Source organism: Nyctereutes procyonoides, unplaced genomic scaffold (genome assembly GCF_905146905.1).
Source record: "Nyctereutes procyonoides isolate TBG_1078 unplaced genomic scaffold, NYPRO_anot_genome, whole genome shotgun sequence".
Taxonomy (NCBI): domain Eukaryota; kingdom Metazoa; phylum Chordata; class Mammalia; order Carnivora; family Canidae; genus Nyctereutes; species Nyctereutes procyonoides.
In genome coordinates, this window is record NW_026575044.1 from 35,283,616 (window position 1) to 35,303,788 (window position 20,173).

The 20,173-nt window shown below is 35.4% G+C and overlaps 1 protein-coding gene across 2 annotated transcripts in view; it reads right to left on the reverse strand.

Annotated features, from left to right (window-relative positions):
- Positions 1-20,173, reverse strand: part of TAF4B (TATA-box binding protein associated factor 4b) — a 125,085-nt gene that overhangs the window by 35,342 nt on the left and 69,570 nt on the right. Inside the window, exons 12-13 of one of the 2 annotated variants that reach the window (XM_055324442.1) lie at positions 15,460-15,585; positions 8,837-8,893 (exon numbers count right to left, since the gene is read on the reverse strand). In XM_055324442.1, coding sequence (XP_055180417.1) covers positions 8,837-8,893; positions 15,460-15,585 — 183 coding nt within the window. The remainder of the gene's footprint in view (positions 1-8,836; positions 8,894-15,459; positions 15,586-20,173) is intronic. The other variant, XM_055324443.1, reaches the window with a different exon arrangement.

Here is a 20,173-nt window from a genome sequence, read left to right on the forward strand (position 1 = left end):
CAGGAATTTTTTCTATGTTTTTAGTTTTCTAAGACTAGATGTGACTGGACCTTAGTTTCCCTCTGATTACCCTATTTGAGAGTTCACTGAGTTTCTAGGATCTTTAGGTTCCTGTCTTTTTCTAAATTTGGGGGTTTGTTAGCCATTTATTTTTTCAAACATATTTTTAGCATCTTACTCTTTCTGAGACTTCAAGAACATTAATGACCTTTGGTCATTGTCCCACAGGTCTCTGAGGCTGTTTTTCTGCTTTTTGTTTTTGATCCATTTTCCCCTTTATTGTTCAGATTAGATAAATTCTATTTGTCCATCTTCAAGTTCATTGACTCTTTCCTCATTCATCTCTTTTATGCTATCTAGCCGATCCAACTCGTGTTTTATTTCAATTACAATCATCTTCAGTTATTCCTGGTTCTTCAAGCGAAGTAATTTTGAACAATACCTGAATATTTAAATATTATAAAGACTCTGGGTCTTCTTTAAATCCTTGAGAGTATGATATTTATTTCAGCATGTAAAATAGGCCAGTTAGATTTAGGCCACAAGTTGCAATATGTCTTCTGTGGGCTTAAGCTTCAACATCACTTCAGTCTTCAAAGCCTTTGTTGTGCCCTTTGGATCTGTTCCAAATAGGTATCACTCAGTGAGTGTTCAGTCTGGGACCTCAGTGTTCTGATAGTTCCATTCTTTTCTTCTTTTCTTTTCTTTTCTTTTCTTTTCTTTTCTTTTCTTTTCTTTTCTTTTTTAATAAAGATTTCATTTATTTGAGAAAGAGGAAGAGAGAGAGAGAGAGCATGAGCAGGAGGAAGGGCAGAGAGAAGCAGACTCTCTGCTGAGCAGGGAAGCCCAGTGTGGGGCTCGATTCTAGGACGCTAGGATCATGACCTGAGCCAGTGGCAGTCGCGTAACCAACTAGGCCACCCAGGGGCCTCTGTTAGTTCCATTCTTAAAGTTTTTATGTATATTGATTAAAATCAGATTCACATATGACAAATGTGTAGCTAAAGAGTAGGCCTAGAGATTTAAATAATAATATAGGGTTCCTATCCTGAGCTCTTCTTATTCCACAATATTCCCAGTAATTTCTGATTCCCTAGGCTCCTGTTTTTGTCCATGGACCAAAAAGCTGGGGCTTTAGTTACTCTGCTTTGCCATCCATTTCTGTGACTGTATGTCTGTGATAGTAAGCAGCAAGAAGAATAGGGGTGGGGAGGTGAAAGAGGGATGGCAACCACACGGCTGATTTAGTGATATTTTGAATTCTCATCTTCCCCAATTTGTCTATCATTTACTTTTTCAAAGCCTTCAAATAGCTTTTCTGTGCATTCTGTTTAGATTTTATATCTGTATTCAGTGGCAGACAGTGTGGAGTGTTTTTACTCCATTAACCTTTAAAAAGCTGGTTTAACCAGAATTCTGACAACAGGTTTCTGTTAAGTTATATTCCTACTAGGCCTTGTTCCATAAAACTTATGCCTGCTTGCTCACTTACACTAGCAATACATACTTTGGTCCACACAGGCTTAGCAGGTTCTCTTTTAAGAGTACCCCCACTTCTTCCTTATGGCTATGAAAAAGGCGGAAGCCTTCATTTCCCTTATCACACAGTCTTTCTGATATCAAGCAGAGGTCCCCTAAAATTCAAGTCAGTGCCCTAAAGAGCAACAGAGCAATGGTAGTTGAAGATTATTTTATTTCTGATGTTTACTACGTGTCTATGTTCATTTTTAAGTATAACCATGGCAATATTCACTTTAATCAAGTCCAACACACGTTAATAAATTTCCTTAAAGATCACATAAGCTCTAAGAGGTAAAGTTTAATAGAAGTACCTCTTGATGCTAAGTACATAATTTTGAAGGACAAAAACCAAGGATAAATAAAAATTAATAAAAACATGGCAATATTCACTTTAATCAAGTCCAACACATGTTAATAAGTTTCCTTAAAGATCATATAAACTCTAAGAGGTAAAGTTTAATAGAAGTACTTCTTGATGCTAAGGACATAATTTTGAAGGACAAAAACCAAGGATAAATAAAAATTAATAAAACCAGAATCTAAAACCTTAGGCAGAATTAGAGGAGTAGAACGAAAAATGAATAAATCAAGAATTACATAGTCCCTCCTCAAATATAGGGACACATTAACAGGAAGGACTAAATTATTTAGATAATTGTGACACTGACACCATGGGAAATCCAAAAATGTGTTTCTTTTTTGTGCTTAAGGAAAGCAAGGCATAAGAAATAAAATGCAAGTGCTGAAACTACAAAACGCAACAGTAGAGTTGTCCTTTGTAACAAATGATCCAAAAACACAAAGCACTGTCATCTTCAGTCTGATTTTGCTACAAACTTTTGGAAAGTGATAATAAGGCATAAAGCAAAGGAAGGAATTGAGAGGTAAGTTAATGTCTCCCCCAAAGCTTATGTGTGCTGTCCAACAACACATACATTAGTAGCGATGAAAGTAGCTAATGCCACCAAATGGGAATATTTGGAAGAATCTAAAAAACAAGAGAAATAAAGTACACTACTGATTCTGAGTTCAGCAAAGAATTAAGAATAGTGCCTTGTTTAGATTTCATAATTAAGTGTACACAGAAACAATAAAACCCTACCATCAAATAACAGATGTTTTTTTTTAATAGTAAAAATTTAAATAGAATTTTAGATATGCTTTGTAAAGATTGACCAAACTAAAATTCTCAATAATGCTTATAATCACTTCTAATTTACTGCAACCTACTGGGAAAAACAAGGTTAAATCCTAAATTATACTACAAAAGAAGCAAATAGTACCATATTAAACACTATTAACAGTGAACCCTAACCCAAAGGAACCAACAAAACAAGTTACAAAAAATTACCCCTACCTCACCTAAAATTCAGGAATACCACAATAGAAACAGAAACACAGGATCCCTTTCAACCCCTCAAAGAAAATTATTAGGCAGGCATTTCACCAAGCTCAACAACACATGGTCTGAGTATCTTTTTTCTCCTAACCACTAACACTAGTTCTTATGATGTCAAAGACACTGTCCAGAACACCTGAGATACTTGGAATCTGGAATGTAGAGTCCAATGCCTTGCTAGTCAACCCTTCTAATTCATCCCTACCTTTCAGGAAAATAGCATTCCACATAATCTCAATTAGACTTTCTTCCTTAAACATAATAATTTATGTATTGTTTCATACAAATATAACTTCCCTCCCCTTATGTCTTCCCTTTACATTTTTTTTTCTTTTCAATCTTCTTTCTGGTCTTCTTGAAAGAAAACACACACATAAAAAAACTAACATATCCATGGGTCAATCCCAAGTTTACTTATTTAAGAGCTTGATGGCTTCTATCTTAACTGTTTCTATAGCTAATGTTCTTAAACTTCTATTTTTTCCTTTTATAAAACCTGACCTTTTCCTAAATTATGACAGCTATGTAACATAAGCAGAGCATGTACTATTACATTAATCTTAAATACAGCTGACTCTTGAACAACATGGGTTTGAACTGCATGGGTCTACTTATATGTGATTTTTTTCCCATACAGTGTAGTGTAGTACTGGAAATGTATTTTTTCTTCCTTATGATTTTCTTAATAACATTTTCTTTTCTCTAGCTTACTTTAGTGTAAAAATATAGTATATAACATACAGAATATATAACTATATTTTAATCAACCAGTAAGGCTTCTCATCAACAGAGGATTATTAGTAAATACATTTGAGGAGAGTCAAAAGTTATAAATGGGGGGCGCCTGGGTAGCTCAGTCAGTTAAGTGTCTGACTTTGGCTCAGGTCATGATCTCCGGGTCCTGGGATTGAGTCCCATGTTGGGCCTCTGCTCAGTGTGGACTCTGCTTGTCCTTCTCCCCCTCCCCCTGCTCATGTGCTCTCTCTCTCTCAAATAAATAAATTCTTAAAAAAAATGTTGTATGTGGATTACCGATTGCACAGGAGGATCATGCGGTGTTCAAGGATCGACTGTAGAAGGAAATGGGAGTAAATTCAAAGAAGTAAATTAACTTCTCCAAAGTGAGATGCAGACAATGGCTAGTTGAATCTAGAATTAAAGACTTCTGACTTGTTGTTCAATTTCATTTATAATACATACTTCTACCAAAAGGTAGAATATCTCTCAAGCTATACAGATCCTATACTTCAAAATTAATGCATGCAATCTTCTGATGATGCTCTAAACAAAATATTATCTTTCCTATGTAAGGTATACCAATTAAGAGATACAACCAAAGAATGTCTCTTGTGAAAATACCCACTAAGAAAATGAGTATACCTTTCCTGGCTCCAAGAGAGAACTCATTGAATGGTAATTAGACTATGCCAGCTCAAGATGCCAACTCTTAGATTCTCAAACCACAGTATTTTGTTTGACTTTCTATGACCATTTAGTCAAGGGGAAAATAACAGTGATGGATTTTCCTTCCCCTCTTAGACCAATGGTTCTAAGTATGATCGCCAGAGCAACAGCAGCAATAGCAAATCACCTGGAAATCTATTAGAAATGCAAATTCTCAGGCTTAACCCAGACCTACTGTATCATAAACTTGGGATGGGGCCCCAAACTGTGTTTTAACATATTTTCCAGATAATTCTCACATATACCAAAGTTTGAGAACCACTGTCCTGGACTATCAGTGTTTTGAAATATTTGCACCTTTTCCTCTATGTACATAAGCTTTTCACAACTTGTCATTTTAAGAATGCCTTCTCCACACTAAATTAATTGGACTGATAGAATATATTTTTAATGACAAGTTTCACTTTATCCTGTCCAGTGTTTCTTGAGTTTTGGCTCACGCAGAATAAGCATAAAACTTTAAATAGAAATTGCGGTAATTTAATAATTAGCCTTAAGTATCACATTTCACTGACTCCATATCTGTAAAAATTTCATTTAAAAAATATCTTTTGTCTTTCTCATACTGAAATAACTTTTTCTAATCAGTAACAAGTCTTGTGATTCACTATTTTATTTCTTGTACAATAATACTTTATGGAGAATTGCACTACTTGTAGTATTTATGTTCTATGTTTTCTATAAACAAAAATCCTAAATACTTCAGGGTACAAAGTTTCTAATCTGCCACGCAATTTAATCATTTAATACTTTTGCCCAGTTTCTACAGGTTGCAGTGGGAAGCTAATGTACTAGCAGGTACACGTCTTGCATTCCTTTTTCTTTCTTCTATTGTCTGATAACATATGTAAGTGGGAATGTTAGGAATTGTTAAAAGGAAGTAAATGAATTCTTTGTCTTACTCTGCACAGATGTGCTGAGTTCACATTTCCCAAAGGAGAAAGAAGATACTCAAAAGGAAATAAGGGTCACATTATATATAACAAATGTTTTAAGGAATCAGGATTTTTGAACTACAAGGTCAGTGGCTTGCCCCTCAGAATTCTGGATCATGTGGTAAGAAAAGAAAACGTCGAAGGCTAGATGGTAATCTAGGACACACGGTACATATTTCGACAAGTCTACAGCTGCGTTAAGCAAAGATGTACCTACTTGTTTGAAGTTAGAATTTGGCAATTAGTAATCTATTTTAAACCTTTCATAAATGATAAAAATGGAGGAACATCAGTACTTTCATTTTGGAAAAGTAGGAAAAATTTTAAAAATCAGAATTTAAAAGTATCAATATTTAAAATATAAAGTTAACAATAGAGAGAATGCTTATAATATTATTGTTTTTATTTTTTTTTTTCAGGCAAAAACAGAAAAAAAAGGGCGGGGGAACTGCCCCAAAGTTGAAACTAAAATGTCTGAATTACAGAGATACTCAAAGACACTTTAGCCAGACAACAAGAAGGTTTTCAAATAGACAGATAACCTGTCAGGTCAATAAGAACAGTATGCAGCAGGAGCTACTTCAATGGACTGAGACTAGACTGGAGGCAAATCCCACAGGCAGCCTATTTTTTTAAGTGCCAAAAAGAATGACAAAATCGCAAGAAGCCTACAGGAAGGATGAAAAGAAATTATTAACCACCTTTATAAAAACCTGCCTAATTTAACACAGTTTGTCGTTACACCCAGAATGCAAAGAAGAAATGAATAGACACTAAAATGGTATTAGAAGAAAACACACAAGAGAAATGATCAAGATTGAAACTCTTAATCCTTAAGAGTTGAAACCACCATGGATTATAAAAGTATATATGATGGGAACTCAAGTTCAGATTTAATATTTATATGACAAACATCATTGCTAAAACATCTCCCAGGATCAATAAAACCTACAACTTCTCTAAAGATTTCCTTGGAGTTCTGCACTCATAAAGTGCTGTTCTTTAATCTATTTCCTATGACCAGTTCAGGTAGGTAGTTACCTGGAAAAGGAAAGTAAACCAATTTCGAATAGAGCAACTGAAAGAAATCCATGCTAATTTTCACAATTGAACAAAGAAAACTGCCCAGAGAGCCAAATATCAAATAACAATAGAAACAAAAGCTTTACAGTTTATACCACTGTGATAACAATTGGCATATCCCAAATGATAACCTTACAACTTACCATACAAGAGAACACTTCAACTCTATCAACTCTATATGAAGATAAGGTCAATGATTTTTGCAACCAAAATATGGCATCCCTGTGTGTTTGATTCTAAATTAGAGACCCTTGGAATATTAAAGTTATTAAAAGCTCTAGGGGTCAGAGGAATGACAAAAATGACAATATTGTAGTTTCCTCAAACATTTGCAACTAACAGAGTGGCTCTGTTCTTGGAATGAAGCCAGTGTATTTGATTTTTTTTTTTTTAACAAAGATTTAGGATAGTAAGCAAGTAGAAAACTTTCAATATATATATATATATATATATATATATATATTTATTTATTTTTATATTTATTTATTTTTTTTTTTGAGAGAAACAGTCCTTTAAATCTTGCTAGGAAAAAGAAATAATGGAGGTGCAAAAAGGGTAAAAAACAAGTTTGCTACCACCGGCTCTCATTGAGAGGTCCTTTTTTTTTTTTACACATTTACACAAAAAATAAAGATAAATATAAAAAATAAAAATACTGTCCACCTATTCATTCCTCAGGATATAATTAAGTACAATATTAAATGAAAAACTAACCAAATAAAATCATTCTATACAAACCTGAAGGAAAAATTAATCAATCCGATGTTTGTGAAGGTTTATGAAAGAGGAAGAGACAGGAAAAATTTTTTAAAGATAAAAGGGCAAGCTTTCTGATATATATTTTCCCAAAAGTAGGTAGAATTGGAAGAAAGTAAGATAAGCATCTAATCAGTCCTTAATTTAAAAAAGGGGAATGCCCGTGCTTCAGAGCAACAATAGGTTGCCCATTCCCAAATAACCTATGAAGCCAGGCTTTCTTAAAGAGAGTAATTCTTAAGGTTCTCATACTAATTTTTTAGATAATATCTTTAGATAAATTTTCCACTGAAAAAGAAATGAGTATGAGAAGTGTTCTGTTGTTGAAATGAAATGTTTCTGGCTTCAATCCTTTCTAATGTTCTTCCTTTCCAGTTCTCCTGATCTCAATCCAGAAACCTCTGCGTCCAGAGTTCATGCATTTTCCTTCTCTATTTTAGTGAAAACACACCACATCGATTGGAAGAATCTTACTAGATTTCCATTTGTTTTGCCTTAGCTCCTACATTAATCCAAACAATAAGGGCCTTTAAAACATTCATAAATAACCTGCTGCTGCTGGCACCTAGGAGCCGAGTGCTGCAATGTTAAGCAACAACAAATTTCATAGTTCAAGAGGCACAGTTAAGGAAAAAGGTTGCTCAGGAAATCACTCTTATTTAGCACAAAGATCCTTAAAAATTGCATGAAATCAGTCAAGTAACTATAGAAACCAATTTCTTCAGCTCCATATCACACGTCTCACACCTCAATTGTCTTTATTATCGTCTGCTGTCAGATCCTTAATCAGAAATGTGAACAGGCTTGATGATTTATTCAGCAGGGAAAAGAATCTGTAGGTCAAGTGAAAAATTTCACACACACACCCAAACACAAACCACATCTTCAACCTTAGGTACTTTCATTTCCTTCTGTTCTCAGCAGCTCTGGGGGCAACTCCAGTGAGATCCAATATTAAGGCTCAATTAAAATAAGCTCCAATTAGTGGAGCTTTTTTCTCTGGGGCTAGAAAAGTCAGGAAATGGATATTGGGAAATGTAAAAAGTCAGCTACTGAGAGGAGGCTGCAGACATAAATGAACTTATTTGTTGATTTCTACAGTTGCTATGCAGAGGCCTCTGGGAGTAAAAGCTTAACCAGTCTAAGCTATAAACTAAAACCCCTGCAGCTAAACATGAACTGTGTGAAACAAGGGCTCCATTCCAGAACAGAAAACTGCTGGGCCCAGAAAATTAAAAGCCAGAGGCGTTTTCCATTTAAAACTAAATCCCAGTACCACCTCCCAGCCAAAGAATTATAAGCAGTATCAGATTTACAAAACGAACAATTACCCTGGAAAAATGTAGCCTATTGTACAGTCCCAGATGCTAAATCTCAGAAGTTTCTTTCTTTTTTTTTTTTTTTAATCCCACATTATATTCCTCCAAGTACACTGCTGTAGTTTTACAAAGAGCCATTTCTAGACAGGCCTAAGCCTTGAAAATAAATTTTAAAAAGAGAGCACATAACTCATTGACCTCATTTGAAGGACTGCCCTTGCCTTCAGCAGTTCCTGTCTTTCCCCAAGGCTTCTGCAAATGGTATGCAACAGCAAAATAAACCCTGACCTAATTGCCAGGAGAGAGCTGCCAACCTTCCCTCCAACACAAAGACAAGCATGGTAACTTGAAAGTCCTACCTCTTTGGCTTTCTGCTTTAATCTCAGCTGTTCTGGATCTTCTTTATTGGAACGACTCTATCAAAGGAAAAGAAAATTTTAATAGAAATTACTAGCATCTAAACACCATAGTTGCCGTTAAATATTTAATAAATGACAATTTTCTCTTGTGATTGAAAACCTTAGCTCCGGGGGAAAATGCCTCAACCCAGTCTGGTGCACTCCCTCCTTTACGCCCCCTCCCTCTCATCATCTGGGCCGGCTGCTGCAGTTCTAGCCCCGAGGAAGCTTATACTGAAAATGATGCTAACAATGTCAGTCAGGTCCAGTTGAGGCATGACGTTGTTCTTGTTAGAACACTAAAAACTAAAAAATGGATGGTACGGATGAAGGGAAAGAAAAGAAGGATAATTGCTGGCTCAAATGAAGGAAAGCAATCAACACTGGCTAATCCTCAGGTGAAGCCATTTTGGAAAAACATGGCATTTCAAGGACTATTAAAATCAAGGATCTCACTGGGTGATGTATGAAATTGTTGAATATTGTATACTTGATATAACACTGTATGTTAACTGGAATTAAAATAAAAACAAAAATAGATAATATAATATCAGGAACCTGACTTTGAACCAAATCAATCTCCTTCAAAGTATGATTTTTTAAAACTATATAGAAAATACTTCCCAACGTTTTCATTAGACTATCTTGTCATCTTTGGGTCCTCCAAAGCACTTAATTTGCACTTACTATGCACAAGTAAATGCCTAATAAATTTTTATTGAATATTGATTTCCATATTGATTCAGTTCAACATTCAAAAATAAATAATCTTACAGGACTGCTAGAAGGAGAGATCTACCTTCTATATGCAATGCTATGATGAAGCAAAAGGTAAGGGACTTCATTTCTGAGACTATGAACTTTTGTCCACTGAGAAATATGCTCAGAAGTATTCTTTTTTCTTATTCTGTTTTCTGACTCCTTATAAAGCTGAATATTTGTTCTATGAAATGCAACATCAGCTAACTAAATATAGCTAGCAAAATAAAAGCTAAAATATTTTCTTATTTACTAAGTTATGTGATATGTTTTACTGATGTATCAGTACTTTTGTTAAAGGGAAGTACAAGAAAGAAGCCATTTAGATTTAAAAGTGCCTTGTCATTTTAAAAAAAGATTTTATTTATTTATTTGAGAGAGAGAATGAGCACAAGCCGGAAGGGGAGGGGCAGCAGGAGAGGGAGAAGCAGACTCCCTGCTCAATGAGGCTTGATTCCAGGGCCCCAGGATCATGACCTGAGCCAAAGGCAGCCACCTAATGGACTTGAGCCACCCACACACCCCAAGAATGCCTTGTAATTTTAAACATATTAAGTGTTTACCTATATAAGGCTACCAAAAGCTAGTAACTTTTTTCATTTTGTCTCCTATCCACTAAAACAACTTAACTTCAGCCCAAACTACAATAAACTCCTTTATTATTCTACCTATAATAATAGGACAATAGGGGTCACCCAGTCTGGGTGGCTTGGCGGTTGAGTGTCTGCCTTTGGCTCGGGGTGTGGTCCTGAAGTCTCAGGATCGAGTCCTGCATTGGGCTTTCTGCATGGAGCCTACTTCTTCCTCTGCCTGTGTCTCCACTTCTGATTCTCTGTGTCTCTCATGAATAAATAAAATCTTAAAAAAAAAAAAAAGGACAATAAGTGTGTACATATGTATTTATTTTAAAAATGTGTATGTATGTTATATATTTGTAAGTATATGATTTTTGCCTAGTATGAAATGGGCACATTTGAGTATCAAGTTTTTATCAGTCAACCAATATTTTATTAATTATTCATAAATAAATTCTACTCTGTGTGACTCTATTCTGAGCCTGGAAATATAGAAATGAAATAACAAGACAAAGCCTCTGCTTTTGAGTGACTTATATTTTAAGAAGAGAAAAAAATAAAACAAAAAATTTTATAAAAATGAAACACAGTTGTGATATGTAACACATTTATGATGGGGAGAAATAAATACAATTGCTCATAACGATAAGCACTATTAAGAAAATTGGATGATGTGATAGAAAGGAATGTATGTGGGGTACTTGTTTAGCTAGGACAGGAGAGAAGACATCTGAGAGAAGTGACATTTGAGTAGAGATCTGAATGACAAGGAGGCAGCCACGCAAAATTCTGGGGAAGAATAAGCAAAAGGCACAGTTATTGCAAAAGCATTAAAATGGGAACAAGCCTGGGAAAGTTGAGGAAAAAAGGAAGGCCTATGTGGCTGGGCCATAGAGAAAAGTTGAAAAGAGATAACGTTGGAGACCATGTAGGCCAAGATATGGAGTTGGGGCTTAATTCTAGTTATAATTTAAAAAAGCCACTAAAAGGCTTGGAGCACAGGAGTGACATGCCACTGCTACCACACTTTAGACATCATTCTGGCTGCTATGCAGTGGATGCAGCACTGTAGAGATCTGAGATCAGAAGCACAGGCTTCCAGAACAACTTAGGAGACAACAACTGTGGTTTTAGAAAAAGATGAGGGAAACTTGAACTAATGTCATGCAGAGGAGATTAGTTTGAAATATATTTTGGAGGCATAGCCAACTAGATTTATGGATTGGATGTAGGGTGTGAAGTAAAGAGAATAGATGATTTCCTAGGATTCTGGCCTAAGCAATTGGAAAGATGAGAATGCCAACTTTCTAAGGCAGTAAAGGCCAAAGTAGATGTAGGACATGGGAACTCAACTTTCAGGTTGAGATGCCTAATTAGCAGTCTACAATGCCCACTTGGCACCCCCAAAGAAGGTCAGTGTGACTGGAGCAGAGCAAGTAAAGAAGGGAGGGATATGAGAGGTATCTTTTAAAATCTGGTAAGAAATTTGAATTTTATTTTAAGTGTAAGAGAAAGTCACTAAAGGCTTTCAAGTAACAGAGATACGCATGATTTGTTATGAAAACATTATTTTGACAACAGTATGAAAAATAGATTGTAGAAGGAACAGATCAGTTAGGAGACATTTTATTAAAAGTCCACTGAAAGATGATTTAGACCAGAGTGGTGACAACGGTGATGAACAGAAGATGATTAATACACTTGGGAAACACAACAGGAAGTGAACTGCATGTAGGGAGAGGAGAGGACTCCTAGGATTTCCCAGCTTGAACATCTGGGCAAATAATAGTGTCACTTACTAAGTTAGGAAAACCTATTGAGAGTAAAAGGTATTATGGGGGGAGGAAAATCAGAAATTCTTTTGGACACATTATATTTGAGATGTCTATTGGCCAACCATATGGAGACTTAGTAGGCAGTTAGCTATATCAAGTCCAGAGTTCCCCAAGGTAGACTGAGTTGGAAATATAAATTTAAGACAGAAGCAGAGAAGAAGCCCTAGGACTGGACCTGGATACTCTAATATTTAGAAGTCTGGTAAAGAAAGAAAAACCAAGAAAGAGAGTATAAAATATTATAAGCAATAAGTAAATAAGTATTTAATAATTTATGATCTTGTTTGCAGCATAGTAATTGGAAATAAAATACCAATAAACCACTTCATTACATTGGCTGTGTGCTTGTTTATAAAATACTTGACGGGTCAAGGAAGAGCATCTTCCTATCCCAGCTGTTCTTCCCAGTGCAAGAGGGGTCAGTGTGAGGATTGAGATTGTGGGCCAGTGAGAAGCAGCAGAGTGATAAGGTTGTGGTGCACCACATCCTTGTGGGGGGTTGGAGCACATGAAGGTATAGATCAGTGGCCAAGAATGCCAGATGATGAAGGGCTAGAGAGACTGACCAAAGCATGGGCTGGTGGGCATGACTGCCAATTACCTGGGCATTGAAATGAGGGCAGGGGAAACAGTGGTAGCAAACAGAGGAGGCAGCCAGCACGGCTGCTTTGGAGATTAGTTAGACTGAGCAAATAAGTAAATTGAAGACATAAGTAAATATATCAAGGATAATGAGAGTCAGGTTTCTGACTGTGGAAAAAGTATTTATAAACACAGAAAGATTTAGGCTAGACAAAGCCCTAAGATACTAGAGTCAGAGGTATCTATATAAACTTATGGTTTTAGAATATATACACTACATGCGTAATATACATACACCATAAATTTATCTCCCAGATCTGCCCATTTGAGAGGGTCTACATGTAGCAATGAGCACACTGTACATTCTATTCTTGGATAGAATCTTTATCTTTCCGGATAACATTCTCAGCTTAAAAGATGCAGGATTCTTTGTAGAAATGGCTGATTCCAGGGCTGAGGAAAGACAAGCAAAAGCTGGGCCTGGAATAAATTGTGCCAAAAGTAAGAGTAAGTTCAGTGAATGATGGCAACATGAGTAATAGACAGAAGTGCCAGCCGGAAGAGTCTCCCACTCAGGAGGAATTTGAGTATCAAAATAAATAATGATAGTAATGGATTATAATCTATTGAATCAAATAGAAATCCAAAGCCATTTTGTTATGAATGAATAAAAGAGAAAGAAAAGCTCTTCCACATAGAATGCTAGTAAATCTAAAAGATGATGAAAATTTAAAAATCACCTTTTATATTTATAAGTAGTGCCCATCATAGAGGTAGCTGATTCAGGCAGATATCATCTATGGGCACTAAAGTTGATAGATGCAGGTTTGGTGAGGAGGGAGATATTGGTATAGTCTTGAAATACCTTCCTATGAAAAACTAATTGATTATAAAAGGGAAAATGGCAAATTTGAAATGGAGAGAATTGGCAGGCACCCACATGACTGGGTGATCAAGATTGTCTTACAACAGGATTAGCTGAGAAGAATGTATCTATTCCTGCTAAGAATTCATAGCCTAAGTCATGAGGAACTATCAGATGAACCCAGGAATTATCAGTCACCCTACAGATGGTGAGGCCTGTACTCTTAAAATCTGTCAAAGACATCAAAGAGAAAGTCATAAAATCTGACTAAAGGAGCCTGAAGAGATGACAACTGAATGAAACACATATTATTGAATGGGAAAACGGACCATGAAGGAAAAGGAGACTGGGAGGAGACGGTTGGTAAAATCTGAATGGTGTTTGTGGATTACATGGCAGTGTTATACTGGGTTATATAGCAGAATGTTCTATTTTCACAAATATTTGCTAGAATGTTTAGAAGTTATGGACCTCAGGGCTGAAGCTTACTTTCAAAAGGTTCAGAGAAAGGCTAATTAGAGATGATAGTTGTACAACTTGTAAATATACAAAAAAAACCCCATGGAATAGAAGAAAGGGGTAGCCCGGGTGGCTCAGTGGTTTAGCGCCACCTTCAGCCTGGGATTGAGTTCCATGTCGGGCTCCCTGCATGGAGCCTGCTTCTCCCTCTGTCTGTGTCTCTGCCTCTGTCTCTCTCTCTCTCCGTCTCTCATGAATAAATAAATTAAATCAAGAAAGAAAGAAAGAAAGAAAGAAGAAGAAAGAAAGAAAGAAAGAAAGAAGAAAGAAAGAAAGAAAGAAAGAAAGAAAAAGAAAGAAAGAAAGAAAGAAAGAAAGAAGAAAGAAAGAAGAAAGAAAGAAAGAAAGAAAGAAAGAAAAAGAAAGACACAGAGATGAAAGAGAATAATGATAAGGGGTGTGTGTGCATGTGTGTATAGAATAGGTGGAGATGGAGAAAATGCAGTATGTGTTTAAAATGAGGGGGCATCTGAGAAAAGGAGATGAGGATCCTTCGTATAGTTCTGACAACTTTCCTGTAAGTATGAAGTACTTCAAATTAAATTAATTTTTAAAAAAGTGATTAGTATGTGAAATACTCTAAACAGGGAGGCTGCCAATAACACTACAAATTAAAACTAAAGTGTTTAAAACAAAAAAAATCAGTCTAGTGCCCAACCTTTAGGACTATGCATACAGAGAAATGTGAAGCAACAGGAGGCAAACGACTGTAAAACTAGTTTTCCTTTCATCTAGCACTAACAGTCCAGGAAAATGTTTCAATAAAGGAGAAAAAAATAAAAATATTATATATATTTATAAGATAAATACCTTTCTTTTTACCTGTTCTTTTATTCTCTAACCCATTTCTGCCCATTTGGGGCAGATTTTTGTTTCATATAATCCTATTAATCCTAATTTTACCCATAAATTTCCAAACTTTCCTCTCTCCAGTTCAACTTGGCACCTATGAAATTATATCCTTAAAAAGACCTTGAACATTTTAAAAAACATTCTTACTTGGGGGGTGCCTGGGTAGCTCAGTCAGTTAAGTGTCCAGACTCTTGATTTCAGCTCAGATTATGATCTCAGGGTCTTGAGATCAAGCCCTGCCTGGGGCTCCACGCTGGGCAGGGAGACTGCTTGAAATTCTCTCTCTCTCTCTCTTCCTCTGCCCGCCCCTCCTCAAATAAATAAATCTTTAAACAAACAATTTTTAGTTGGGGGTAGTAAGTATGATCCTAGACACACAGGAGCTGATAATGAGGAGACAAAAGATTATACCTCTTAAAATAATTAACTGAAATTCACATCATTCTGGCTGTGAGAGATTTTATTAATAATTTCATTTAAAGAGGTCCTTCAGAGAAATCTAAAAGCCTAATAAAAACAGGACAGTTGGCCAATAATAAAGCCAATTCTAACCTCCTTGCCAGGTCATGGTCAATCATAAATCACATAGGCTCTTACCTTGGCTACCCTAAGTAACATTTCTCTTTCTTCTAAATCCTTTCTCTGTTTTTCCAATTGATCTAGCTTTTCGAGAAACTTGAGTTGTGATCTGGTATCACTAGACAGGATGTAATTTTCACTTGCCTGGAAAAAAAGAAAAAAAGAAAGTGTTACAATGATCCTAGGTAATACATTCTACATTAGGTATTATAAATCAGCTAACAACAATACCCATGTACATAGAGAGCTAAATTTTCAGGAGGTTATTGGTATTTCTGATGATACAAACAAAAAAGAACCTTAGTCATCCTTAAAAGTTGAGAGGTGATTAAGCATTTAAATTTCAGAGCTTTCCTAGTAGGCCTCATTCAGAGGGGAAAAAAGAGAAGCCAAGTAGATCCTAACAATAGCAAATAGAAAGCAAGAAAGTGTACCATGTATCTATAGTCTAAATCTTTTCAGTTAAATTATTGTCCATCTCTGCAGACCTTAGTATGATTAATTAAATCTTAGGTCCGTGAAAGACAAAACCAAAAACCAAAAACTAATCACTTCACTAAAAAACTGACCAAAGATCAAAGTTATCAACCTTGTTTCCATTACTGTGTTGGTCTAACCTTGACAAGTGAGTACATCTTTAATCAAAACGCAATATAAAATAAAATAGCAAACATCTGAAATCCTAAGCCTTGTTTTGAGGATTCCTTTAAGCTATGAACTTGAGTAGAAATTATAGTCAAAGAAATTAAGTGTATATACAATTTAAAAATGAAAGCCTAATGAAGTATTTTTGTCTTAAGTCGCTTCATAAAATGATAAAATTTAGTGTCATTTATTCTGATATTCTAGAGTGTAAGACAGTGCTTTCCGATCTAAATATTTTGTAATTTTCTTCATCTGATATGACTACCTATCTTTACTCTCTAATACACATAAGATGAGGGGTCAGTGGTGGGCAATTTTCCCAATCAGCATTTAAGACATACTGCCATCTAGTCATCTAAGTAATTCAGACATTCAAGCTATGGGATGGAGACTAGGGGAGACTGTATAATAAGAAAACTGAAATGTTTTTAAACATTTAGTTCAATAGTCAGTGCCTGGCTTAGAAACCATAGGTACAGCACCAATTCCATCTTTGTTTTATCCCATGCTTATGGCTGATTCAATTAACTGGGACCAAGAGATTTCATATGCCCGAGATTCCTTCTAAATTAAATTTTTATTGTTGGTATTTAACTAGATCAAAAGAGTATTACGTAGTATAACGAACAAGGATGTATTAGTGCTACTTATTTTAGTTCATGTTTAATACAAAATGAATTCTCAGATGCTTTTAAAGTTAAATAATATAAGATAGAATATGGAATACATTATAGACCAACCATGAGGCATAAACATAATAACCAGTGGTTTCTTAAATACTTCATCTCTACCATTTTTGTGCTCAGATACTCTGGAGATAGTTTACTGACAGAATTTAATTTTAAAAGGACAACAAATACTAAATTAAAAAGGGGCACAGACTTTCTAAAATTTAACCTAATCTCATCCCTGTGCTAAAATCCCTTCTTCTCCCAACTTGGGATACAAATGTATCTGGCTTAATGCATCTTTCCTTTATTCTTACAGACGTTAAACAAATGAGTGCCTCCCCTATTCCTGTTGATTCCCCAACCTTATTTAAACAGTAACTCCAATCTTAAAACATTGTTTCCTCTCTACCAAGCTGGCCTAACTGAAGTCTTGATGCACCACTAAATAGAGTGGTTTAACAATGAAAATGTAAGGAGTCAGACCAAATAACAAAGCAAATCAAGCAAATCCCATCTAAAGAAAACATTACAGCCCCTTTCAACTAGAAAACACTGACGGGACACCTGGGTTGCTCAGTCAGTTGAGCACCTGTCTCTTGATTTTGGCTCAGGTCATGATCTCAGGGTCCTGGGATTGAGCCCCGAGAGAGGTTCCACACTCAGTGGGGAGTCTGCTTGAGGATTCTCTCTCTCTTTATCCCTTTCACCTGCCAGCTTGCATGCATGTGTGTGTGAGTACATGCTCTCTCTCTAAAATAAAGCAATCTTAAAAAGAAAAAAGAAACACTGAAGCTTCTCTATAGCCACTGGTGTGCAGAAGAAGACTGTAATATACCTTCAGTGGGAAAACACCTGGCACTAGATCAAAAGCTTTGTATCACACGTGTCACTTTCTACTTCTTTACTTAAATCTCAGTTTATGGACTATGATTAATTAGATAATTATATATAAACATGTGAAAGATTACCAAAAGTAAATGGATGTCAAATGGAAAGAGATGATGGAATTTTGCTTTCAATAAAGTAAGCTCGCTTTTGTGAAATTCATGGGGTAAAATTTCCCACACTGTACAGACAAAAATAAATCCTATCAGGGATGAACTGAAATATAAGGACAGGGCTAAATTTGTGACACAATGATTATTATAATATCAAAGCCTACAAAATAAGTATAATTTTGAACTATATCCAAATATAACTAAATGATTATTTATTTGTTTAAAGAAGGATAATAATGTAGCTACAAATTCAGACAGTGGTATTAACTGTATTAAGGAATGAGTGTGGGGAAAGGCAGACTGGGGAAAATCAATCAGGATAGGCAGTGTACAGACAAAAAAGTTAAGGAAGTGTTAGCTTTAAGTTAAGTTACTGAGGTTCCAGGTGGGGTAGATACTATATATCATTTTGCCTAGGGCAACTAAATCCTTAGAACATATGCTATTGATACACAACAGAAGAATTCCATCTGAAGGCTGGAACACACAATAGAGATTTGGATGACACTCATAATAGTAAACCCTACTTGGAAAAATTCTCTTTCATACTAAATTGTACAGTTACATTTTATATAGAATCTGCCCATTGTAAATAAAAGTTCACTCATTTATCTTTGAAAATACATGGCAATTGAGGTAGAAATAGGGGAGAATTCAGGTTTGAAAAAATTGAAAGATTTTTAAAAAGTTACAGTAAAAAGTAAAAAAAAAAATTTCCCCACATCCCAATACTGAAGGCAAACTGATTTTGAGTCAAACTAGATTATTACAAATTTAGGGTGTTAATTGTAATCCCCAAAGTAACCACCAATAAGATATCTAAAAAAGTATACACAAAAGGAAATGAGAAGGGGACCCAAATAGTACGTAACAACAATAAAAATGAAACCAAAAAGGCAGTAATAACAGAAGTGGGGGGGGGGGGAGAAAAGCTACAAAGTATATGGTGAAAAATGGTGAAATAGCACTTTCCCCTTATCAATAATCACTTTACATGTAAATGGATTAAACTGCCCACTCAGAAGATAGAGACTAACAGAATGCATAAAAGACTTGATCAACTACAAGTCTACAAGAGATTCACTTTGGATGAAAAGTCATGAATAAACTGGAAGTGAAGGATAGAAAAAAAATTTCATGCAAACAATCAAGGAAAATAGAAATGGCTACATTAATATCAGGTAAAATAAACTTTAAGTCAAATTGTTAAAAGAGATAGAGATACACAAGGGCGCCTGGGTAGCTCAGTTGGTTAAGTGTCCAACTCTTGATTACCACTCCAGTCATGATCTCAGGGTCATGTAATGGAGCCCTGTGGTGGGCTCTGTGCTAAGCAGAAAGTCTGCTTGAGATTGTTTCCTTCTCCTTCCCTCTGCTTTTCCTCTGACACTGGCACACACTCTCTATCTCTTAAAGAAATAAATCTTTAAAAGAGTAGAGAGATAAGCAAGGACATGATATATTGACAAGAGTCAATTCACCAAGAAGATATACATACCAGACAACAGCACCCCCAAACATATGAAGTGAACATTGAGAGAACTAAAAAGAGAAATAGTTCTACAACAACAGGTCAAACGTCTTCAATATCTCTTCTAGACAGAAGATCAAGAAGGAAATAGAGGACCTAACATTATAACCCAACTAGATCTACCAGACTTTTATGAACTTTTATTCCTATTAACAATAGCAGAATACACATTCTGCTTAAGTGTACGTTGAACATTCTCTGAGATCATACATTAGGCCACAAAACAAGCCTATATAAATTTAAATTGAGCAAATCACAAAAGAATCTACTGTCCATATGGAATGAAACTAGAAATCAACAATAAAAGAGAAATTGGAAATTTCACAAATATGTGGAAACTAAACAACATACTTTCAAACAACCAAAGGATCAAAGAAATCTCAAAGGAAATTAGAAAATACTTACAAATAAATGAAAACAAAAACACATGTACCAAAACTTACAGAATGCAGTGAAAGCAGTGCTCAGAGGGAAATTTATAGCAGTAAATGCTTACATTAAAAAAGGAAGATCTCAAATCAGTAACCTATTTTTATACTTTAAGGAACTCAAGTAAAAAATGAAAGTGGGATCATTACTGCTGATCTTACAGAAATAAAAAGATTTTTGAAGAAAACACTATAAACAACTGTATGCTAACAAAACAGGACCTAGAAGAAATGGACTCTTTCTGAAAACACACAAAAAGAACTATTGATACTGTTTTTCCCCCATAGCTTTTTCTCCTGATGATTTTTAAGTTGGTCCTGCATATTCTTATGAAGATTTACACAAGCAAAGACCTGTAAGCAACTATCAATAGTTCTTCCAAAGTTCAAAATAAAGCAGAAAGGAGAGAAAATAGAATGATTCCTCCAGGGAACTTATGAGTGATACAGTAGCCGCTA